This window comes from Equus caballus, chromosome 11 (genome assembly GCF_041296265.1).
Source record: "Equus caballus isolate H_3958 breed thoroughbred chromosome 11, TB-T2T, whole genome shotgun sequence".
Taxonomy (NCBI): Eukaryota; Metazoa; Chordata; class Mammalia; order Perissodactyla; family Equidae; genus Equus; species Equus caballus.
In genome coordinates, this window is record NC_091694.1 from 37,772,147 (window position 1) to 37,798,370 (window position 26,224).

At 40.4% G+C, this 26,224-nt stretch overlaps 2 protein-coding genes across 6 annotated transcripts in view; both read left to right on the top strand.

The window, feature by feature from the left end:
* SLFN11 (schlafen family member 11) overlaps nt 1-2,282 on the top strand; it is an 18,493-nt gene extending 16,211 nt beyond the window's left edge. For all 4 annotated transcript variants that reach the window (XM_070227631.1, XM_023653005.2, XM_005597562.4 and 1 more), the window contains one exon: nt 169-2,282. In XM_070227631.1, the coding sequence (XP_070083732.1) occupies nt 169-952 (784 nt within the window). In that variant the 3' untranslated portion in view covers nt 953-2,282. The remainder of the gene's footprint in view (nt 1-168) is intronic.
* Nucleotides 2,283-11,457: 9,175 nt separating this feature from the next.
* Nucleotides 11,458-26,224, top strand: part of SLFN12 (schlafen family member 12) — a 43,207-nt gene continuing 28,440 nt past the window's right edge. Inside the window, exons 1-2 of one of the 2 annotated variants that reach the window (XM_070227635.1) lie at nt 11,458-12,305; nt 24,688-25,781. In XM_070227635.1, coding sequence (XP_070083736.1) covers nt 24,728-25,781 — 1,054 coding nt within the window. In that variant the 5' untranslated portion in view covers nt 11,458-12,305; nt 24,688-24,727. The remainder of the gene's footprint in view (nt 12,306-24,687; nt 25,782-26,224) is intronic. The other variant, XM_070227634.1, reaches the window with a different exon arrangement.

Below are 26,224 nucleotides of genomic sequence, written 5' to 3' on the forward strand. Positions count from 1 at the left end.
GTCTGAATTCACTCCACACCCCCCTCAACCAGAATCACCTTGTTCCTTGAGAGTTAGGTGGTAAAATGATCTGGGACAACAGTACCGTGTTCTGGGGAGCATGATAGAGTAGTTTTCCTCCTTTATTCACTTGGAGAAAACCTGAGTGTGTCATTTTAATTTTTGCAGTAATAAAAGGATCTGCCAGGCAGTGACCCGGAAAACTTTCATGAAAAATAACTTCAAAGAGATTCAACACATCATCATCGATGAAGCTCAGAATTTCCGCACTGAAGATGGGGATTGGTATGAGAAGGCAAAAAGCATCACTCAGAGAGAAAAGGGTCACCCAGGAATTCTCTGGATCTTTCTGGACTACTTTCAGACCAGCCACTTGGTTGACAATGGCCTCCCCCCTTTCTCAGTCCAGTATCCAAGAGAAGAGCTCACCAGAGTGGTCCGCAATGCAGATCCAATAGCCAACTACTTACAAAAAGTAATGCAGGAAATCATAAAGAACCCTCCATTTAACATCCCTCCTGGGTCCCTGGAGATGCTCCGTGAAGCTCAGTGGGCTCAGGGCGTCCCAGGCAACTTTGAGATTATGGAGCGCTCGACTAGGGAGCAAATAGTGACCTATGTGGCAAAAACTTGCAAGCTTCTCTTTGAAAAGGGCTATTCTCCCAAGGACATTGCTGTGCTTGTCAGCACCATGGACTATGTGGAGCCTTACAAGCATAAGCTCCTGAAAGCAATGAGGAAGAAAAGAGTAGTGCAGGTCAGTGATGCGTGCGACATGTTGGATGATCACATTGTGTTGGACAGTGTCCGGCGATTCTCTGGCCTGGAAAGGAACATTGTGTTTGGGATCTATCCACGGACAGCTGAGTCAGCTATCTTATACAATATTCTTGTCTGTCTGTCTTCCAGGGCAAAACAACAGCTATATATTCTGTGGCATGATGACTGTTAGGAAGAATCCTAAACCAAAATGAGATGAGGCAGTTGCTGTGTAAATGTCCATAGGTGAACATCTGTTTGGTATGGGCAGAAACTCTGTTTTTGGTTCACAGACCTGCCTAGAGATTTGGGCAGAATTGACACACAGAGTTTGGAACTTCCTCTCTCTGGTACTCTCCTTTCCTGATTCCTCCTTTAACTCCGTCCAGGAGCTCTTGTTATCCCAAATTCTGTCCCCTGATTCCTCCAGCCAGAATGACAAAGGTTTTCTATAGGAGCTTTAGCCACCCTGCACAGCACACGCTATGCCCTACGCTCTGGTCAAAAGTCAAAAACAAGAAGCTTGTCCTGTGGCCCTTATTTCTTCCAAGTCTTGACTCTCCTCAGTGACTTCACGCATTTTTTTGTTTTTTAAAATTTACCTAGAGCTTATGGTTATCTGCAGAAGGGTAGTCTGGTAGGACCTAACTTGGCCATACCAGCAGAATTTGTTTCCTGAATTCTTGACGTTTCCCTTTGCCATGTTGATTCAGGACTTGGGAGATTCCGAAGATAATTCTATCACTGACAGAGCAGGCCTTAACCATTTCGGCAGGACAGAGAGCAGTGGTATGATTATTTCATCCTTTAAAATTGTAATCTCCAATTTTTATTCTCAGAATGGCCCAGACCATGCCTTCATTGTAACAGTGAGCATTAATTATCCCTTCATGGGGAAATTATACGCCAATAGAAAACACACACAAACCTGTTTTCTCTGGCTTTCAGTGGGAGATAGTATTAGAGACCGAAATCTGGTTTTAAAGTTGTATATCAGCCCTAAGTGAACAGACTGAGGAAAGATAGAGTCCATGGAAATCAAGGAGTTTATATGGCAACTTCTCAGCTCAGCTCCATTTATTGTTCTATAACATACCAACTTAAGTTTTAAATCAAGTACATTCTTGAATTGTAATTTTTTTCCCTTTACTTTCATAATTTGATGGCTCATTGTTATGGACTGGATGTTTGTGTCCCATCAAAATTCATGAGTCGAAGCCCTAACCCCCAGTGTGGCTGTATTTGTAGATTTGTAAGGAAATAAGGTTAAGTGAGGTCGTAAAGGTGGGGTCTTGATCTGATAGGATTAGAGATTAGAGTCCTTATAGGACTATACCAGAGAGCGCTCTCTATCCCTTTCTCTGCACACACAAAAACAAGAGGTCATGTGAGCACACAGAAACATGGCCGCCAACTATAAGCCAAGAGAAGAAGCCTCAGAATGATGTCCATCCTACTGGCACCTTGAACTTGAACTTCCAGCCTCTAGAACTGTGAGAAATAAATTTCTGTTGTTTAACCCACCCAGTCTTTGGTATTTTGTTATGGCAGCCTGAGCCAACTAATACAGCCACACAATTATTCTTCTAACTAAAAATACTGACACTTAACAATGCTAATGCAGTTGCTTATTTGTTTTTCTATTGTTCTGTCTATACAAAACATTTAAGAGCAGTAATCTAAATAACAATAAAATATTTGGATAACTAATGGAAATTAAAATATTCCATGGCTAATATTCCATTTATTAGTAATCTTATTCTACTAATCACCCCCCCCACCCCCCGCCGCTGCCATTGTAAATTTTGAACTTCTTTGCCTGTCTTCCATCTGGGTTTACTCATGGAATTCCAGCCTCTTGCCTTGAAACTGCAGCCTCTTCTAACTTCAGCAAAATAAGGAGGAAGACGTTCCTTCTTTCTTTCTGACTGCATTAAATCAGATACAACTCAGCATCAAAAAGCTATCGTTGTAAATGTTGTTTCTAATAAATTAGTCTTGTAAGATCTCTGGACTTCAGAGTTGGTGCTACGCGTGTGAAAGTAATTCTTAAAAAATCTAATTCTGATTGGTTGTGTCACTTAATGATTTATTGATTGCCCTAGTAATACAATTTTAAAATATCACATTTTAAAAAACGTATAAATATTCATGAGTTTTTGTTTAGATAGAAGCGGATTATTGATGCTGCCTTCTTTTTCCATATGAATGAGGAAAGCTTTACCTTGTATATCTGCTGCATTTCTGTTTCAAACAAAAAATTAAGAGTTTGTGTCTCATTAAACCAAAAAAGTGGTGCTGTAAAATAATTGATTACACTAGGGAAAAGAGGAGGACTGAGGCCAGAGTCTCCCTCATGGGGCCAAATATGAGCCAGCAAAAGGTTAAGCTTCCAACTGGGTTTTGCTGAGGTGCCTGCCTATCTCTACCATCTAGCTCTAGCCATTTGGGACCTAATTTCACTAAAGATCTGAAAACCTGCCCAGCTATTGTAAAATAAAACAAAATGTTTTTTAAATTAAATTTTATTTTGGACTAGTTTTAGAATTACAGAAAAGTTACAAAAATAGTACAGGAAGTTCCCATATACCCCTCACTCAGTTCCTCCTCTTGTTAGCATCTTATATTACTGTGGTTCAGCTCTCGCTACAAAGGAACCAACCTGAGTACGTTGCTATTCAGCAAACTCCACATTTTATTTGGATTTCCTAGTTTTTACCTCTTCCTCTGTTCCAGGACCCCATCCAAGATGCTACATTACATCTAGTAGTCACATCTCCTTAGCCTCCTTTGGTCTGCGACAGATTCTCAGACCTTGTTTTTGATGATCTGGACAGTTTTGAGGAGTGCTGGTCAGGCGTTTTGTAGAATGACCATCAATTTGAGTTTTTCTGATGTTTTTCTCATAATTAGACTAGAGTTAATGGGTTTTTGAGAGGAAGACCACAGAGGTGAAGTGTCATTCTCATCACATCATATCAAGGGTACGTGCTATCAATATGACTTACCATTGATGATGTTAACCTTGATCATCTCACTGAGGCACTGCTTGCCAGGTTTCTCCACTATCAAGTTGCCTTTTCCCACTTTCCACGTGGGTAAGTGCAGCCCAAGCTCAAAGGATGGGGATTGAAGCTCCATCTCCTTGGGAACACAGTATTGACATAAATTATTTGGAATTCTTCTGGACAGGAGACTTGTCTCTTCTCTCCCATTTACTTATATACTGATTTGCTCATTTATTTATGGATCCAGTCATTTATATTTATGGACTCAAAGATAGTTATTTAATATTTTTTGTTATATTTCAATACTACATCACTTATTTTGTTGCTCAAATTGTTTTAGCATTAGCTATTGGGAGCTCTTTCAAGTTGACTCCTGTGTCCCTTTGAATGCCCCTGTCCTTTTATTTTTTTGAGCACTTCCTTATTTTCTAGCACTGCACGATGCTCCAGGCCCATCTTGTATATTCTCTTTCTCAGCCCTAGAATCAGCTGTTTCTCTAGGGTGCTCTGGTTCCTTTTTATGTGTGTGTGAGGAAGATTGGCCCTGGGCTAACATGTGTGCCAATCTTCCTCTATTTTACGTGGGATGCTGCCACAGCATGGTTGATGAGTGGTGCTAGGTCCTCACCCGGGATCCGAACCTGCGAACCCTGGGCTGCTGCAGCAGAGCATGCAAACCTAACCAGTATGCCACAGGGCCAGACCCTCTGGTTCCTTTTATTGGAGAATGGCATTAGAAACCAGTATCTGGGCGCTAGGTATGCTCATTGCTATTTATTTCTTGGTTTGGTTTGGTTTGTTAATGTTGACTCTTGTCTTGTGACTTTGTCCATATGTCACTGATTAAGGCTGCACTGTCCGATTTGGCATATGTGGCCACATGTGGCAAATGAGTACTTGCAATGTGGCTAGTCCAAATTGAGATGCGATGGAAGCGTAAAACACACACCAGGGTTCAAAAACTTAATATGAAAAAAGAACGAAAATATCACATTAATCCTTTTTTATATTAATTACATGCTGAAATGATAATATTTTAGGAATGTTGAATTGAATAAAATATATTTAAAGCAATTTTGCCTGTTTCTTTTTACCTTTTTTAAATGTGGTTACTAGAAAATTTTAAATTATATATATAGCTTGCATTCTACTTCTGTCGACAGCACTAGGACAGAGATTGTTAAAATAGGAGTCTGCTCACTGTTAGTCTAGAGCCATGGTTCCCAACGGAGTAAAAGAGGAGGTGGATTTTGCCCTCCAGAGGACATAATGTCTGAAGATATTTCTGGTTGTCACAACTGGTGTGTGTGTGTGTGGGGGGGGGAGTGTGTTAATGCTACCCTGTGGGTAGAAGCCAGGGATACTGCTAAATATCCTACAGTGTACAGGACAGCCCTCACAACAAAGAATTCTGCAGCCCAAAATGTCAACAGGTTCGAGGTCAACAAACCCTGAACTAAAGGAAGAATGAATGTAGTTCTAGCCCCCTTAAGTCAGTATTTACAGGTTGGGAGGGTAGAATAGGTTAGAGTTTTAATCCAATTAAAGTGACGAAATTCCTTGCTTTATGATTATTGAGGCTGATGGACTGCATTTTCCTCTACTCTTAGTGAACCGGTAAATGGAATGAGGAATTCCAGAGGATTCCATGCCCCAGTAAAGACCCCAACCTTCCTGATGCTGAAGTAATATAGTTGAAAAAGCTGTTCCTTCCTTGTGAAGTGGTAAGGATATGCCAAGGATAACTAAGGGAAGTGGTTTCCTTGGAAAAATAGCCTATCTTCAGAGGGTATTAGAAAAGAAAGGCAGGAATGTCTGTCAAATGCTATGGTCCTACGTTGATCAATTTCATATACTACTAAGCACTTATATGAATCTAACATAGAGGGGAGAAAAGAAATTAAACCCAAATCTCTAATCCTTTAAGTATATCAACACTTTAAGAAATACTCTCCAGGCATGGAGAAAATAAGAAACAGAAGCTCAGTGGTCACTCTATAGACATGACTCTCTGACACTTGCACGAATACGTCGAATACATTAAAGAATTTAATCTTCAGAAGACTGGATTTTATAATGTTTTCTACTTAAAAAAATTATAATTAGAAACAAAATCTTTAGTTAAAGGTAATTGCTACACTCAGAATAGAATAAACATGAAATTAATGTAGAAACAAGTAATAAATAAAGTTTAAATAATATTCCATCTTTCTAATATAAGCCATTTCTCCTCTAAAAAGTTTTGAGTTGAGAAATAGAAACGTCTGACTTCGGGAGTGTGATCCCAGTGCTGAAAAGTCAAATTAACTTTAGGCCAGAAATTAGTAGTAATTAAAGAATTTAAGAATCCCTTCTTTACTAAGACTTTTAATGAAGATTGAGAGGGTTTTAATATTATTTAGGAAAATAAATACAAGAGAATTAAATTTAACGCTTCTAATTAAGGTATCTCCTTCGTTAAAATCGTTTCAGGAACTCAAGGTATACAAAACAGTTGTATATCTTCTCCCTGGTTTTCCATGGTTTGAAGGCATTTTCATAACTTTTGGACTCCTTCGGAACGTCCGAAATAACTACATTTGTCTACTACGTCAGATGACTGTATTACCCACACTAAATAAATAAGATGGTACGTGAATAGGAAAAGGAGGGAGGGGAGGGGAGAGAGAACCGGGAAGGGGAGGTAAGCAAATGAGACCAGGAAGGAATACGCCTCTATGGTAGTAATGTTTCATTTTCTAAGGTGGGAAGTGGATCCATGGGTGGTGGTATACCTTTTAGTACGTCTGAAACACTTCATAATAAAAATGTAAGGAGTCGTTCCTAACCTCATCTCCCCAGGGATGACCACACGCGCTAGCGCCCTATCGTTTCGCGGGTACCTGGACGCGTCCTCAGTTCCTTGGGCAGCCCCCACCCCTCCTGCGGTGACAGCCGCCCCTGGGGCGACCTCTAGGCGTCCTGCCAAGGGCAAGACCTCAAGACCCGCCTTGATTTCCCTCGGGGGAATTTAAGTGGACTCCCGTCTGCGCTGTAGACCTTACAAGTGTCTTTTTTTGCAAATGAACTTTCTCCAGCCTCTTTCGCTGACGGAGCGAGCTTCAGATTCTCAGCAGCCGGGCAGGTCCCAGGGCCCTAACCCCGACCAGCGGTAATTGAGCGAGAGGGCGAGCGCTTCCTGGGGTCAGATCTGGGTGGTGTCCTCGCCCACACGGAAAAGGGGCTGGCGGCACCAATCTCTGCAGCAGAGCGAGCCACCGCGGTCTGCGGAAGCGCGTGTGAGTGGGGAGGTTGGCGCCAGGCGCACCTGCCGCGCCCCCGAGCCCCGCCCCAGGTCGAGCCACAGCAGGTGCGGACACAGCAGGTGCGTGTGGCAGGGGTCCCCAGACCACCGACCACTTCCAAGGGTGATGCGTTGGGGGCGGGACGGGGAGTTGTCTTAGCCTCCCGCTTCTCGGGCGCGCAATCTCCGCCAGAAGACCACACTATCAGTGAGAGGTGACTCATCCACGGAACCTGCGGTCTATGTCTTTATACAGATACTTTTTTTTTTTTTCTGCTTTATCTCCTCAAACCCCGACCTGTACACAGTTGTATATCTTAGTTGCATGTCCTTCTAGTTGTGGGATATACTTTTTAAAAGCAGCTGTATTGAGGTATAATGAACATACATTAAACTGCACGTGTATAAAGCATACAATTTGGTGAATTTTGACCTATGCATAAACCCTTGAAACCATCATTTTAACCACATTTAAGACAAGGAACATATCAGGGCTCGCTAGGGAAAGGAGACTGAGGCACTAGTCTCTGGTATAAAATTTAAGGGGGCACTCCGCCTCCCCCACCAAAAAAACCCTCAATCGCCAAGACGTTTTAAAAATCACAGTCAGTGGAAAAATCCACAGTGAATAAAATAATTAAAACTTTAAATAAAGACAGGCTCCAACCATGCAGGCGGACAACCCTGCCTCACTCTCCCCGCCCTACTGCTGGCCCTGTACCAGTTGCCCCTCCCTTCTCCACCTTGCTTCTTCCTGTGTTCTGAATCAGGTGGCTATAAATAGTTTTTCTGCGTTCTCTCTTCTGTTCCCTTGGTCTGTTGGTCTTGTCCATGTCACATTGCCTTAATATTAGAGCTTTAGTGTCTAATTCATCAATCTCCAAAAGGAGTCATATCCAGACCTGATATAGACTATCACAAGATCTGGACTGTGTCTATGATGGGACAGCCCATTGAGGTGGAATTTTTGAGATGTTTTCTTTAGGGACGGAGGTATACCTTGATTATGAAAGGAAGAGAAGTGAATCTTTATAAACAAATATTTGTGATATATTATATTCTTTTCCAAAGTATTTTCTGCTCCTCACTGGGTTAGTGCTATACTTTCTGCTCCATTGAAATCAAACTCGGTCATATGATTAGCTTTGGCCAATTAAATGTGAACAGAAGTGAGGGGTGCTACTCTGAGCAAAAGCTCTAGGAGCCATCATGTAGTTTCTCCTCACTCTTGTTTCCTTCTGCCACTAGACTAGCAATGTCTCAGATAGGGGGTCTTCTGGCAGCCTTGATCTCCATGTGAGGAGGATATGGAGCGGAGTCAACATGAACCCCCAACAGACACGCAGTATAAACAAGAAACAAAATGTTTATTGTACACCATTGAGATTTTGGGGTGGGCATAGATGTGTGGTTTTACTTCTGGGCTCTCAATTCTGTTCTATTGACCTATGTGTCTGTTTTTCTGCCAGTACCGTGCTGTTTTGATTACCATAGCTTTGCAGTATATTTTGAATTCAGAGAGTGTGATACCACCAACTTTGTTCTTTTTTTCTCAGGATTGCTTTGGCTATTTGGGATCTCTTATTGTTCCTTATACATTTTAGGATTCTTTGTTCTATTTCCATGAAGAATGTCATTGGGCTTCTGGTTGGGATTGCATCGAATCCATAGATTGCTTTAGGAAATATGGACATTTTGACTATGTTTATTCTTCCAATCCATGAGCACTGAATATCTTTCCATTGCCTTATGTCTTCTTTGACTTTTCAATAATGTCTTATAATTTTCAGTGCATAGGTCTTTCACCTCCTTGGTTAAACTTACTCCTAGGTGTTTTATTCTTTTTGCTGTGATTATAAACGGGATTGTACTCTTGTTTTCTCTTTCTGTCAGTTCATTATTAGTGTACAGAAATTCAACTGATTTTTTAAGAAATAAAACCACACATCTATGGACAGCTAATCTTTGACAAAGGAACCAAGAACATACAATGGAGAAAGGAAAGTCTCTTCAATACATGGTGTTGGGGAAACTGGACAGCCACGTGCAAAAGAATAGAAGTAGACTATTACGGGGCCGGCCCGGTGGTGTAGTGGGTGGGTTCACACATGCCCTCTGCTTTGGGGATCCAGGGCTCACAGGTTCAGACCCGGGAGCGGACCTATGCACCGCTCATCAGGCCATGCTGTGGTGGCGTCCTACATACAAAACAGAGGAAGACTGGCACAGATATTAGCTCAAGAACAACCTTCCTCAAGCAAAAAGAGGAAGATTGGCAACAGGTGTTAGCTCAGGGCCGATCTTCCTCAGACACATACACACACACACACACACACACACACACACACACAAGTAGACCATTATCTTACACCATACACAAAAATTAACTCAAAATGGATTAAAGACTTGAATGTAATACCTGAAACCATGAAACTCCTAGAGGAAAACATAGGCAGTATGCTCTTTGACGTTGGTATTAGCAGTATCTTTTTGAAGACTCTGTTTACTCAAGCAAGGGAAACAAAAGAAAGAATAAACAAATGGGACTACATCAGACTAAAAAGCTTCTGCACAGCAAAGGAAATCAACAAAATGAAAAGATAATATACTACCTGGGAGAAAATATTTGCAAATCATATATTTGACAAGGGGTTAATTTCCAAAATATATAAAGAACTCATACAACTCAACAACAATAAAAATGAACAACCTAATCAAAAAATGGGAAGAGGATATGAACAGACATTTTTCCAAAGAAGATATACAGATGGCCAATAGGTACATGAAAAATGTTCAACATCACTAATTATTAGGGAAATGCAAATCAAAAGTAAATGGTACATCACCTCACTCCTCTCAGAATGGCTATGAATAACAAGACAAGAAATAATAAGTATCGGAGAGACTGTGGAGGAAAGGGAATCCTCATACACTGCTGGTGGGAATGCAAACTGGTGCAGCCATTATGGAAAAGAGTATGGAAATTTCTCACAAAATTAAAAATAGAACTACCATACAACCCAGCTATTCCACTACTGGGTATGTATCCAAAGAACATGAAACCAATAATTCAAAAAGATATATGCACCCCTACGTTCATTGCAGCATTATTCACAATAGCTAAGATGTGGAAGCAACTCAAGTGCCCATCAATGGATGAATGGATAAAGAAGATGTGGTGTATATATATGCAATGGAATACTTCTCAGCCATACGAAAGACAAAATCATGCCATTTGCAACAACAGGGATGGGCTTTGAGGGTATTATGCTAAGTGGAATAAGTCAGACGGAGAAAGACAAATACTCTATGATTTCACTTATATGTGGAAGATAAACATATACATAAGGAGATAAGGTGGTTACTAGAGGGGAAGAGGCTAGGGGAAGGGCAAAAGGGGTAAACGGGCACATAGGTATGATGATGGATGGTAATTAGTCTTTGGGTGAGGAACATGATGCAGACGATACAGAAAATGAAATATAATAATGTACACCTGAAATTAACTCAATGTTATAAGCCAATATGATCTCAATAAAATAATTTTTTAAGTGCAGAAAAATCATTAGAATGAGAAAATGTGTCAGCTTGCTAGATCCAGAAATCTATGAGTGCAAACAATTTTATTTGTATTATCAAACAGGTTGAAAAATTATTTTTTAAAGATACCATTGAAAACTGGCTTAAAAATTAAGGATTTAGGAATAACATCTGGGAAAAGACCTGCCAGATCTTTACAGAAAATCATGTACAATTTTATTGTAAGACACTGAAGAAACTGTAAATAAGTATAGAGATATATTTTGCTCATGGAGTGGAAATCTTAATTTCATAAAGATGTCACTAACTCTAAACTGATCTACAAATATTTGCAGCATATATAACCAAAAAATGATTGGTAAGAACTGTAACGATGGGAAAAAATGAAAAGTCTGGAAATACCAAGTGTTAGAAATGACTTTGAGAAGGAGATCATGTATACACTCTGTGACACAATTTGGATTTGGTAGATAATACTCGGGTTCAAAATGTTAGCTACGGCTCCCTACTGAGAATTATGCATCTCAGGAACACAAATAATATCGATGGAAAAAGGTAACCAGAAAAAGAGGCCGGAGAAGAATACACATAGTATTTTCCAATTATTATAGGTGCATAACAAATTATCCCCAAACTCAGTTACATAAAATAACCATTTATTATACTCAAGGACCCTGAGGGTCCGGAGTACGGACAGGGGACGGCGGAGGAGACTTGTCTCTGCTCCATTCAGTCAAGCTGGGGTGGTTTGAAGGGTGGAGTTAGAATCATCTCAAGGTCCTCCCACTCACCCATCTGCGGTTGACGGCAGGGATGTGATGAGCTGAAGAAACACGTGTTACCACAATTACCATAAACAAGGAGCCCGAGAAAAGCAAAGTGGCAGGACGGCTGTATCCGCCCCACCCTCCCCGCCCCGAGACAAGCCTTTGGAGCCAGGTCTGGACTAATCATCCCGGAAGGTCCCAAGGTGCTCCTTACAGCGCGAGGGGTGTGTGTCCGAAGCTGCCTCCTGCGGAGCAGCTGGCTCTTCGCTCCTTGGCCCTCTCTGCCTTAACGGCAGCTCTCGTCCGATCCGCAGCGGTAACTGAGCTTTTCGGCTAGAGGAAGTAGCGCCGCTGCGGGAATGCGAGCAGAGCTGGAACAGTCCGCCGAGGCTCAGCCCGCAGGGGCCCGACGCTTCTTTCCTCAGTTGTGCCCAGTGAAATAGAAGACGCCCGCGCAAAAGCTCAGGGTCGCTCGCTGCGCACTCGCGCGGGCGCTTCCTGGAACGTGAATTGGCCAACAGAATCCAGGTTCTGGAAACTTCAGCCAGAGAGGCGCTAAGGGCGGGAAAGGGCTGCCGCGCAGGACGCGGATACGTGGAGAACCCGCGTGCACTTGGCGGGTGGAGAGCACGCAGACAGGGACGGCAGCGACGGCCTCGCCGAGGTCTTTCTTTCTTTCCTTTAAGTGATGTTTATTTTTCAGTCTTACCGCAGAATCTAGAAAAGGCAGATAGCCAGTGTCAAAGGGGAAATCCCCCGGCCGGGGAGCGCAGAGAGATTCATTCGTAGGTGCTTTCGTGTGCAGCTGCTCGGCACGCCCAGAGCGGGGAGGCGGGGCGGCGGCGTCGCTGGCCCGGAGCGCAGTCTTTCAGGGACCTCGCCGCTGGCGGCTGGCTGGGCTCGCGTAGCGGTAAGGGACCGTGCCTCCGGGGAGCGGCGCGCTCGCGGGTAAGTTTGGCACCTTCCATTGTCAGATATGCGAACCTCGGCTTCTTTCTTACCCCCGGGAGGCCTAGTCAGCTGGCTCCCGGTCGAGCTGGGGCGCCCCCAGCGCAAACCCTACCTCCCACTCCCTCCCCGGGAAACCCCGGGAGACCGGATTTCTCTCCCATTTGGGAGTGTTGGCTCCGTGGCTCTTGTCTCAGTAGCAACTTCTACCCCAAATTGCGGGCTTTTTAAGAACTTGGGATCCGGACACTTGGGAGTTTGGGGTCAGGGCAGGACGTTTGCCTCTGTATGGGCCAGGAACTGCCTTAAAGAGCCTCGGGGATGGGAGGCTGGGGGATCTTCGGTGCCTCAGCAGGGGCAAGTAAGGCGGGAAGAGCAGAGCGGTGTGTGGACAGGTCAGGCAAGTGCACTTACCCGGAACTCCTTGGGGATATCCTGGACTCCTGGAGTCGTGAAATGAGGGGAATTGGGGAATAGGTTCTGTGGGTAAAATGTGGCTGACCAGTCACGGACGAACTGTCTTCTAGATCCAGAAAGAGACACCAACCACTGTGGTGCCCTGCAGTGGGTTTATAATGTAGCAGAGGGGAAAGATGAGAACCATGCCGTCCTAAACGAACTACGAAGTGTAGGAGGAGGGCAAGGAACGCACCATGATTTTTGTTCCCCAGGAGATAGTTCCTGTCATTCCTGTCCCACCTTTCTGTGCAGTTCCCACCAACCTGCATTCTGGCGTAACTCTAAGGAGATGTGAATGTCATCCCTGTACTCTTTAAAAATAGCTTACAACACAGCCTAAATCCCGAATCCAGGTCTGATACAGTTTCCCCCACAGTCAAAAGTGTAAAAGATTTCAGAGGAAACAACTAACCTGTAAACCTAGATCCAAGGTTCAAGGTGAAGTCAATATTTTTTAGGTCCTAGGGATTTGGTAAACTCCAGTCTTCAGCATATTTGTAAAGGATTTTGTTCCAGGTGTATGCCTGAAAAAGTGGTCAACATAGCTACAGTGTTGGGTTAGTGCCAAACCACAAGCTCTGGGTTCTCTATAAAGTGACTCATCCGCAGCTCCTGTGGGTTCAAAGTTTACAAGCGGTATGGGCAAGCATCCTCCTTAAGCACTTTAGTAGTGAGATGTGCATATGGTGGGTGAACCAGAAACGTTCGCCTATGGCAGGGCCTGATGCAGAAGGTGCTAGAAGGTGGGCTGGGAGGAAAGGTAAGAGGGCTCTAGTTACAGAGGCTGCAAGAAGAAATAGAGAGCAGGAGCTGCTTGGCAAGGCTTATGTTACCAGAAGATGGTAGCACTGGGGCTGTGTAGCTGGGCATAAGTGGAGCTGATTCCCCTTTTTGGATAGGGATGGAGAGTCTCTTCTGTCAGGTCAGCAGGAAAGATGCACCCACATTTTAGGAAGCCCTCGTGTGTAAGAAATATGGTTTAAAGAACACGAATTGTGCTATAATACTATGGAGAAAGGACAGCATGGCAGGAATACACGTCTCCCTCTGCTTTTTTGTGTAACTGTGCCACGTTAAGACTATTATTAAGTTTTTAATTTAAATGACTGTGCTTATCTGGTGTTATTGTTGTTCATCTACCCGGAGTGGAGACTTCTGTTAGTTACTCTACTGGGGGGACCCCTCAGGGTCATGTTTAAAGCTTTCTATTAGGGACCCAGACCAGAGGGGCTATGTGAATAAATGACTAGGTCCCAAGATCTCTTTGGGAGGTAGCTTACTTCTGGCTTAGCTCTGAGTTTTTGGGCAACCCTGAGGAAATGGTGCAGCCTTCTAATAGACTTGGAACCATAGCCTCCTCCCTCTAAAAGGTACAGAGCAGAGCCCTATAGTCCTCCCTGAGATAAAGTTGCTAGAGAAAAACCTGATAGAATTCCTCAGGAAACCATTTGACAATACATATCAAGATCTTTAAATATTTGATCGCTTGATCCAGTAATTCAACTTTGAGAAACCTCTCTCTGTGTACACTTTGTATACACACATGATTTTACCTTATTTGGGCACCTGAGATCAAGTATAAACTCATGTTTTAGCCTCAACCTTGACTTCCTCAGATCCAAACTCTTTCTTCAGTTATATGATTTTTCCCCTATAGGGCTCCATTCCTACAGAAAAGAAGCCAGATTGCTTCTTTTGCTGCTTCTGCTTGTTCTGGCCTCCCATTCCCCATGTCAAAAAATCTTTACATATGTTGGAACCATATTTGTATACAGACTTGAAGTAGTTTGCCAGAGACTCTAGACTCACTGCACATTAGGAGATGTGATTAGCATGTCCAAGTGTCAGTGTAACTGATCCAAGATCCTAGTATAGTTATAGTGAACAATTGAAAGAAACTTCAATTCCCAGATGTAGGGGAATGGTTAAGTAATGGTATGTTAATACTGTATATGAAATTATGCAGAAGTTACCAAGGTTTTAAAAGAATAGCTAATCTTTATCTTACAAAAATGACTATGTATGATATGTTATTACATGGAAAAGCAAGATTCAAAACTGTTTGTCTATTTTAGTTTGTGGCAGTATGGCAGACCATGACAAACTCTCCTTCTGAAAAAAACCTCATCATATTGGGTAAAATGTTAAAAGAATAACAAAACAGCTTACATTTCCAACTCAGTTTATGAAGCTGCTATAACCTGATACCAACATCTGTGAAGAATAATATGAGAAAGAAAAATTTTGAGACAGTCTCACTCATGATCTTGGATGCAAAGTCTTAACATATTAGCAAATCAAAATCAGTATTAAGAAATGATTACAGAAGTAATATCAGCAAAATGGTGGACTAGGAAACCTCAACACTTCATTTCGCTGTGGAAACATGAAAAACAATCAGAAACTGGCTGAACCAATAGTCAAAGGTCTAAAGCAGTCAACTGGATGCCCAATCAAGAAAATGCCACATTCAAAACTGTAGGAAATCTCATGAAGTTTCTACTTGCCCTTGCCTCAACTCCTCCCCAGCATGTCAAGGTCTTGGTCTGGAGGAGGTAGCAACCCAGTTCCCAATACCCTCCCTTGGGAGGTGGCAGAACAGATTTTTTTTTTTGCAGTGTTCTTACCTGTGTGGGGCTGCCTGAAGGATTGGTCTCTGTAACATCTAACTCAGATCTCAGATGGGGAAAAGTGGCAGCCACTGCTCATGAAAGCTGCAAGGAGACTATGGACTTGTAGATGCCTGGGATAAAAGATTAGAGCTGGAGACATTCAATAACTGTCTAAAACCTGGAGGAGGAGCTGGGGTGAGATCTTTGGGAAATGAAGACATTCAAAAGCAGCCGTGTATATGGAGGAATTGAGAATATCACAGGCAGGACTCATGTTCAGAAAAGACCTGAGAATACCTTAAGCTTTCATGTGAGACTGACTCCCTATGCTCAGAGCATGCTCAGGAAGTCAGTGAAGGATGGACTTGTCACAGAGCCAGCCTTCAAAGACTGGAAGAAGTGGCTGTGCCCACTTTTCAACAAAAACTCACAAGGCATACAAAGAAACAAGAAAACATAGCCCATACAAAAGAAGAAAGTGAAATGGCAAAACTTGTCCCTGAGGAAACCCAGGCATTAGCCATACTAGATGAAGGCTTAAATTATAAAATTATAAAAATTATAAACAACTGTCTTTTGTATGCTCAAAGAGCCAAGGGAAAAAATGGGCAAAGAACAAAAGAAATCAGGAAAATGATATACAAGCAAAATGAGAATATCAACAAAAAAATAGAAATTATGAGAAGAAAGCAAACAAACTCGGGAGCTGAAAAATACAATAACTGAATTGAAAACATCATTGAGAGGGGCTCAACAGCAGATTTGAGAAGGCATAAGAAAAACATCAGTGAATTTTAAGACAGGACGATTGAAGTAATTAAGCCTGAGGGGCAGACAAAAAAGAATGAAGGAAAGCAAACAAAGTCTTAGAGACTTGTGGAATACTATCAAATGGACCAATATACACATTATGGGAGTCTAGGAGGAGAGGAGAGAAAGGAGCAGAGAGATTATTTGGAGACGTAATGGCTGAAAACTTCCTAAATTTCATGAAAGATGTGAATCTACAGATCAAGAAGCTCAGCAAATTCCAAGTAGGATAAACCCAAAGAGACCCACATGGAGACACACTATAATCAAACTGTTAAAAGCCACAGTCAAAGAGAATCTTGAAAGCAGCAAGAGAGAAGCAACTCATCGTGTACAAGAGATCTTCAATAAGGTTAACAGCCAGTTTCTCAGCAGAAACCTTGGAGGCCAGAAAGCGTAGGACGATATATTTAAAATGCTAAAAGAAAAAAGCCCTATCCACTGAGAATTCTATATCTGGAAAAACTGTCTTTCAAAAATGAATGTGAAATTAAGATATTCTCAAACAAAAGCTGTGGGAGTTCATTACCACTAGACCTGCCCTATATGAAAATATAAAAGTCTTTGGTAATGGAAAACAAGTGGAGAAATATATATATATAAGTATTATTGTAATTTTTATTTGTAGCTCCATTTTTTAATTTTCTACAGGATTTAAAAGAAAATACATAAAAATTATAAATCTATTTTAATAGTACATAGGATATAAATAGACAGTTTGTGACATCACTAACAAAGTGAGAGAGGAATGAGTTGTAAAGAAGTAGAGTTTTTGTATGTGACTGAAGTCAAGTTGGTATCAACTTAAAACAGATGACCAGAACTTTAGGATGTTATATGTAATCCCTGTGGTAACCACAAAAATATCTGTAGAAAATAAACAAAAGGAAGTCAGAAGGGAACTAACACATATCACTACAGAAATCAATTAAATTCACCAAGATAGATCACATCCTAGGCCATAAAGCACTTCTTAACAAATGTAAAAGAAGAGAAACCATACAATATCTACTCTCAGACCACGATGGAATTAAACTAGAAATAAATAACAAAAAGATAACTGGAAAATCCCAAACTGGGTGGATATTAAACAATGCATTTCAAATTTACATGAGTCCAAGAACAAATTTCAAGAGAAATTAAAATTATTTTGAACTAAATGAAAATGAAAATACAACTTATCAAAATTTGTGGGATGCAGCAAAAGCACTGTTTGGAGGCAAATTTATAGCATTTGAATGTATATATTAGAAAAAAAAGAAAGCTCTAAAATCAATCATCTAAGTTTCCACCATAGGAAACTAGAAAAGGAAGAGCAAATTATATCCAAAGTAAGCAGAAGGAAAGAAAGAAGAAGAATTAGAGCTGAAATCAATGGAACTGAAAACAAGAAATCAATAGAGAGAAGCAGCAAGACCAAAAAGCTGGTTCTTTGAAAAGATTAATATAATCAATAAGCCTCTTGCCAGGCTAACTAAGAAAAAAAGATAGAGGACACAAATTAGTAATATCAGAAATGAAAGAGGAGATATCACTACAGAACGCATGGACATTAAAAGAACAATCAAGGAATACTATGAGCAATTATATGCCCACAAATTTGATAACTTAGATGAAATGGACTAATTCTTTGAAAGACACAATCTGTCAAAACTCATACACACAAAAATAGACAATCTGTATAGGCCTATATCTATCAAAGAAATTGAATCAATAATTAATGACCTTGCAAAACAGAAAGCACCAGACCCAGATGGGTTTACCAGTGAATTCTACCAAACATTTAAGGAAGAAATTATTCCAATTTTTTTACAATCTCAGAGGATAGAAGCAAAGGGAATACTTCCTTACTCATTCTGTGAAGCCAGAATTACTCTAACACCAAAATCAGAAAAAAAAAGATATGACAAGAAGAGAAAACTATGGATCAATATCTCTCATGAACATATATGCAAAAATCTTTAACAAAATATTAGAAAATTTAATCCAACGGTGTATAAAATGAGTTATATGCCACGACCAAGTGAGATTTATGCCAGGTGTGCAGGGCTAGTTCAACACTTGAAAATTGATCAATGTAATCCATTAGATCAGCAGGCAAGAGGAAAAAAAATTACATAATCATATCAAAGATGCAGGAAAAGCATTTGACAAAATCCAACAGCCATTCATGCTAAAAGCTCAGTAAACTAGGAATAGAGGGGAACTTCCTCAACTTGATATCCTTTCGAACAATGTATTGGAAGTCCTTGCTAATGCAATAGGACAAGAAAAGAGAATAAAATACATACAGATTGCAAAGGAAGAAATAAAACTGTCTTTGTTTCCAGATAACATGATCATCTATGTGGAAAATCCAAAAGAATCAACAATAAAAGAAAAACAAAATCTCCTGGAACTATTAGCAGTTATAGCAAACTTTCAGCATACAAGGTTGTTATACAAAAGTCAGTCACTTTCCTATATAACAGCAGTGAACAGGTGGAATTTGAAATTAAAAGCACAACACCATTTACATTAGCACCCCAAAAATAAAATATTTAAGTATAAATATAACAAAATATGTAAAATATCTATATGACAAAGACTATAAAACTGTGATGAAAGAAGTCAAAGAATAGCTAAAAAAGTGAAGAGCTATTCCATGTTAATTGATAGAAAGACTCAATATTGTCAAGATATCAGTTCTTCCCAACTTTTTCTATAGATTCAATACAATCCCAATCAAAATCCCAGCAAGATATTTTGTGGATATCAACAAACTGAATAGCCAACAATATTGAAGGAGAAGAACAAAGTTGGAGGACTGACTCTACCTGACGTCAAGGAATTCCTGTAGCTTCAATAAAGCTACAGTAATCAAGGCAGCAGGGTATTGGTGAAAGAATAGAAACAGGTTAACAACAAAATAGAGAACCCAGAAATAGACCTACATAAATATGATAACTGATCTTTGACAAATGAGCAAAGACAATGCAATGGAGCAAATATAGTCATTTCAACAAGTGGTGCTGGAACTACTGGACATTCACATGCCAAAAAAAAAAAAAAATGAATCTAGACACAGAAACTAACTCAAAATGGATCACAGACCTAAACGGAAAATTCAAAACTATAAGACTCCTAGAAAATAATGTAGGAGAGAACCTAGGTGGCCTTGGGTATGGTGATGACCTTTTAGATACACACCAAGGGCATAATCCATGAAATAAAGAATTTGATAAGCTGAACTTCATTAAAACTAAAAACTTGTGCTCTACAAAAGGTAATGTCAAGAGAATGAGAAAACAAGGCATAGACTGGGGAAAAATATTTGTAAAAGACATATCTGATAAAATATTGTTGTTCAAAATATACAAAGAATTCTTAAAACTCAACAATAAGATGGTTAAAAAATGAGCCAAAGACCTTAACAAATATTTCACCAAAGAAGTTATACAGGTGGCAAATAAGCATATGAAAACATGCCCCCATCATTTGTCATCAGTGAAATGCAAATTAAAACAAGATACCACTACACACCTATTAGAATGGCTAAAATTCAGAACACTGACAGCACTAAATGTTGGCAAGGATGTGAAACAATAGGAACTCTTAGTCATTGCTGGTGGGAATGTAAAATGGTATAACCACTTTGGAAGACAGTTTGGCAGTTTCTTACAAAATTAAGCATATTCTTACCATACAATCTAGCAATCATGATCTTTGGTATTTACCCAAAAGAGTTGAAATCTTATGTCCACATAAAAACCTGCCCGTGGATATTTTAGCAGCTCAGTTCACAATAGCCAAAACTTGGAAGCAACCAAGATGTCCTTCAATAGGTGAATGATGAACTGTGGTTTGTCTAGACAATGGAATGTTATTCAGCGCTGAAAAGAAATGAGCTATCAGGTCATGAAAATACATAGAGGAACCTTAAGTGTGTACCAGTAAGTGAAAGAAGCCAATTTGAAAAGGCTATACTGTATGACTCCAACTATATGACATTCTGGAAAAGGCAAAACTGTTGAGATAGTAAAAAGATCGGTGGTTGTCAGGGATCGGAGGTCAGGGAGGAATGGATAGGCAGAGCACAGAGCACTTTTATAGCAGTGAAAGCACTCTGTGTGACAGTACAATGTTATACATGTTATTATTATGTTATTATGCATTTGTCCAAACTCATAGAACATACAACACCAAGAGTAAAACCTAAAGTAAACTATGCATAAAAAAGTTAATTAAACTCAAAGGAAGGCAGAAAGGCAGGAAATGAGGGACAAAAAAATCTATAACATATACCGAAAACAAGTAACAAAATGGCAAAATTACTTCCCTGTCAGTAATTACTTTCAGTGTAAATGGATTACCCCACCCAATCAAAAGACATAGGTTAGCAGAATAGATTTAAAAAATCAACAGGATCCATTTATATGCTGTTTACAAAAGACTCACTTTAGATCTAAGGACACTTTAGATGGAAATGAAAGGTGGAGAAAGGTATTTTATGCAAATAGTAACCAGAAGAGAGCAGAGGTGGCTACATTAATATCAGACAAAGGAGACTTTAAGTCGAAAATAGTTACAAGAGACAAAGAAGGACGTTGTATTATGATAAAAAGATCAATTCACCAAGAATATGTAATAGTTATAAACATGTATGCACCAAACATCAGAGCTCCTAAATATATGAAGCAAACATTAACAAAATTCTAGGAAGAAATAGATAGCTCTATAATAATAGTTGGAGTCTTCAATATCCCACTTTTAATAATGGATAAAACAATTAGACAAGATCAATAAGGAAATGGAAGACTTGAACAACACCATAAACCAATTGGATCTAACAGACATGTACAGAACACTCCACTCAACAATGACAGAATATATATTCTTCTCAATGCACGTGGAATGTTCTCCTAGACCACATGTTAGGCCACAAAACAAGTATTAACGAATTTTAAAAGGTCAGAATTATACAAAGTATCTTTTCTGATCACAATGTAACTAAACTAGAAACCAATAATAGAAGGAAAACTGGAAAAATCACAAATTGTGAAAATTAAATAACACTCTTGAACAACCAACAGGTCAAAGAAAAAATCACAAGGGAAATTAGAAAATATCTTGAGACAAATGAAAACAGAAATACAATATGCTAAAACTTATGGGATGCAGCAAAAGCAGCACTAAGAAGGATCTTTATAGCAGTAGATGCCTACATTAAAAAAGAAGAAAGATCTCAAATCAACAACCTAATTTTACACCTCAAAGAACTAGAAAAAGAACAAACTAAACCCAAAGTTAGCAGAAGGAAGGAAATAATAAAAATTAGAGCAGAATTAAATGAAATAGAGAAAAGAAAAACAATAGAAAAAAAAAACAATGAAACTAAGTTGGTTTTTTGAAAAATCAACAAAATTGACAAGCCTTTGCCCATATCGACAGAGGAAAAAAAAAATAAAACTCTACCTAAAATCAGAAATGAAAGAAGGGACATTGCTAACAATTTTACAGAAACAAAAAGGATTATAAGAGAGTACTATGAACAGTTGTACACCAACAAACTGGATAATCTAGATGAAATGCACAAATTGTTAGAAGCACACAACCTGTCAAGACTGAATCAGGAGGAAATGGAAAATCTGAATTGATCTATAACTATCAAGAAGATCGAATCAGTGATCAAAACCCTCCCAACAAAGAAAAGCCCTGGACTAGGTGGTTTTGCTGGTGAATTCTATCCAAGAAAATACTTTTTGTGGGGTCTCTGACAATGTAAACAATTTAGGTTGACTAAAATCACATCAGCACCACTCTGGCAATTCAGTCTTACTCAGTCTTCTGAAAGAAATACTGCTTCAGCCAAGGAGGGGTGATCCACTTGCCAGGTGTCTTAGTCTGTTCATGCTGCTCTAACAAAATATCATAAACTGCGTGGCTTGTAAACAACAGAAACTTATTTCTCATAGTTCTGGAGGCTGGGAAGTCCAGATTAAGGTGTTAGGATGTTTGGTGTTTGGAGAGGGCCCGCTTCCTGGTCCATAGATGGCTGTCTTTTCTCTGTGTCCTCAATGGTAAGGACAGGCTGCTCTCTGGGGTCTCTTTTATAAGAGTACTAATCCCATTCATGAGGGTGGAGCCCTCCCAAAGGCCCCAGCTCCGAGCATCATCACATTGGGGATTAGGTTTCAACATATGAATTTTGAGGGGACACAAAAATTCCATCTGTAGAACCACCCTATTCTCCTGGAACCTAGATGTGAGGTCCCGGGACACCTCAATAGGCATGAGTCCCAGGGCTCCTTGGGTAGAGGACCATTGAGCTCTGCAAAGGGGATAAATGGGGACCTTGGCCATGCAGTTTTGTCCAGGCTTGGACACCCTTCCAGGATGACACTGCTGGCCCTGACTGGTCCTGAGCACTGGAAGGGGCTCAGAAAATTTCAAGGAAAGCATTCCAGAGTGTGGAGAGTGCTCTGTACCCCCTGAGGTTCAGGGTCCAAGGCAGGAACCAGGCCACGAGCCTTTCCTCCTTGTGTCCTAAATGATAAGGAGCCCTCACTTATTTTTCCGTACTTTGAAAATGTCTTCTCTGGACTATTCCATGCTCTGTTTGTAAAGATTCACCCTAGATCCATAGTGAAATTAGACTATCTGAAAAAGAAATTTTGTCCAAGACTGGAGTTATTGCTATTAGAGAAAGTCAGAGCCTAGGGTGTAGGTCAGAATTAGCTAGCCCCCAGTGATCTTCATTCTGGTGTCTCAAACCTCTAGGAGCCCTCACCTGATTGCCAGTAGTTTGAAAACAACTGCTCTGGACTCTCCAGTGCTCTGTTTCTGAAGATTTCCCTGGATCTGTGATGAGTTTTGTGTCCAGTATGGATACAAAGTTCTGTGGGAGTCCCGAGGAGAGCAGGACAGACATGGGAGTTCTGAGAAGGATGAGAGGAGTTTATCAGGTGACATAAGTGGAGGAGGGCATTTGAATCTCAGGGCACACCTATGCAGAGGCACAGGGACCCCAGATCACCTGGGGAGTGGTGACTATTCTGGTGCATGTGGAGTGGTGGCATTTATTGAACACCTAGCCTGCCCCTGTAATTTGCTAAGTGTCATGTGGAATATATGTTCTTTTTTTCTTCTGTATGGAATGGTCATGACTGGCATATGAGTTTTCCTGATTTCACTCCAATTGTCCAAATGGTCTGGGGTCCCAGAATTATTGTTGTGTCTTATCTCTGGCTGCTATTACAAAAATACCATAGACTGAGTGGTTTATAAACAACAGAAATTTATTTCTCAGAGTTTTGGAGGCTGAGAAGTCCAAGATCAGGGTGCCAGCATGGTCAGATTCTGGTGAGGAGCCTCTTCTGTTTGCAGACTACCGACTTCTCATTGTATCCTCATATGATGGAGAGCAGACAGGGGAAGCAAGCTCTCTTGTGATTCTTATAAGGGCACTAATCTTATCCGTGAAGGCTCCACCCTCATGACCTCATCTTATCCTAATTACCTCCCAAAGGCCCTACCTCCTAATACCATCACATGGCAGGGGAGGGGTCAACATATGAACTTTGGAGGGTCACAATCTTCAATCCATAACAATTGCTTACATGTGATCTGGAATTTACAGAGATAGAAGCGGCATCCACAGTCTACAGCTGAGTCTCTGCAGGATGCTGGTCCACCAGTGGACAGGAATATTCTGACCCCTCTATAACCTTTCCTAGTGTTGTGGTTACTACCTATGATGGGACTCTGCTCTCAACTGTTTCTGGGCCATCTATGGCAAAGCAGTGATGTCAGTAGACCTTAAAGGGACAGAGCTAATGAATTCAGAATACTTAGACTAAAGTAGATGTTTTGTATATAAGAATTTTACCTCATTGAAAATATGTGGATACCTGACAGGAAAAGAGCACAGTGACTTGGGACTCCTTGCTTAAGATCTGTGGCTAGAATTTGTGAATCTAATTCATCCTTGCAAGAAGGAAAAATTATCATCATGGCATATTGCTGGATGTCCTTAGACCCCAACTTAGAATTTTCCCAAAGGATTTCCCAATTAAAGGCAGTAACTAATTTAGATAAAAGTTGAAATTATTAAAATAAAAGTAAAAGTAGAATTAATATGTACAACTAAAACTTGGTTCACTGAGATGATCAAAAACTCAGATAGGCTCCCCTCAGGGGCTTATGTAAGGAAAGGAGAGAGAAAACAAGTAATACAATATTAGGGATTAGCAAGGACATTTAAACGCAGATAAAGATGAGATTAAACAATTAGAAAAGGATCATATAATACTATGGCAAACAATTCAAAAATTTAGTAAGAGTAGAAGTTATTATAGTCTCAGCTCAAAATCTATCCAACAAAGTCATTTCATACCTGTACCCTTACCGTGGTGTTTAGTGGAATATACACAGCAAAAGGTTTTGCTGGGTTTGCCTCTCAATACAGAACGGGCTGTCTCTCCTCCTCAGGTCCTATTCTAATGGCTCTGTCTGTTTTACAGAAAAAGATTTCCGCTTGGAAATTGAACAGCTCCTGGGAAAATGGACATCTGTATTGATTTGCAAACTAACTATGCTGAGCTGGTTCTGGATGTGGGAAGAGTCACTCTTGGGGAGAAGAATAGAAATAAAATGAAAGATCGTCAACTGAGAAAAAAGCAGAATGATAAAATCTCACGAGCTGTGTGTGCTGAACTGAATTCTGGAGGGGGCGTGATCAAGGCCGAAATTGAGAATGAAAACTATAGTTTCAAAACTGATGGAATAGGATTAGATTTGGAAAATTCTTTTGGGAATTTGCTTCCGTGCGTTCGTAAATACCTGGACTTCATGCAGCAAGATAATTACTTTCTTATTTTTGTCAAATCATGGAGCTCAGAAATCCCTGGTCTGAAAATTGTCACCTTGAGCTCCAATTTGTACAAAAGAGATATAACATCTGCAAAAGTCATGGATCCCATTGCTGCACTGGAGTTCCTCAAAGACAGGAAAGAAAGAGGAGAGGTATTGTCTCCAAAACCGTTATCGCCGCCAAAGAGGTTGTGTTTTGGTGTACAAGAAGAAAGTAACATAGAGGCCGCAGCTGCTGACTTTTTTAACAGGACGAAACTTAAGTATAAAGAAAAACTCACTTTTACTGAATCCACGCATGTTGAAATGAAACAGTTCTCGACAGAAAAGTGGTTTCAACGCATTAAAGAGATTCTCCCTCAGTATGTTTCTGCATTTGCAAATACTGATGGGGGATATTTGTTTATTGGTGTAAATGAAGATAAACAAGTGATTGGCCTTAGAGCAGAATCAAGTGACCTTGACAAGTGGAAAGGAGAAATAGAAACATCCATTAGGAAGCTGCCTGTCTATCACTTCTGTGGGAGGAATAGGGAGATAAAATACTCACACAAATTCCTTGGAGTATATGATGAAGGACATCTTTGTGGGTATGTTTGTGCTCTCAAAATACAGCGATTCTGCTGTGCGGTGTTTGCTAAAGAGCCGGACTCCTGGCATGTGGAAGACAACCGTGTGAGGCAGATGACCGTGAATGAATGGATCCGGTTCATGGTGGATGCTGAACCAAGTGAGGAAGGACCACGTAAGGAATTTCTGATCTTTAGAAATAAGGCTACATTTGGCTAGGGTGGCAGGAAGGTTTTTTCTGTGGGATTTGGGGCAAGATCAGTAAGCCTCAGATTTCAATACCTAATTTACGAATCTCTGGTGGATGCAATCAGGAGTTTACTATCTCTTGTTTTCTTCTGCTCGCTTAGAACATAGCTATTCCATACAGAAAGCACATTATCTTCTTTCAGTAATACTACCTGGTGCAAAGATCCAATTAACCCTGTTTTTCTTCCCTACCACCTCTTTATACACTTTCAAAGAAAGCCTGTTCAATCCTCCTCCTTTTTCTTTCTGATCTCAATCTCAGTAACTGACCATTTCTTTTTGTTTTTTTGTGGGGAAGATTGGCCCTGGGCTAACATCTGTGCCAGTGTTCCCCTATTTTGTATGTGGGTCGCTGCCACAGCATGGCTT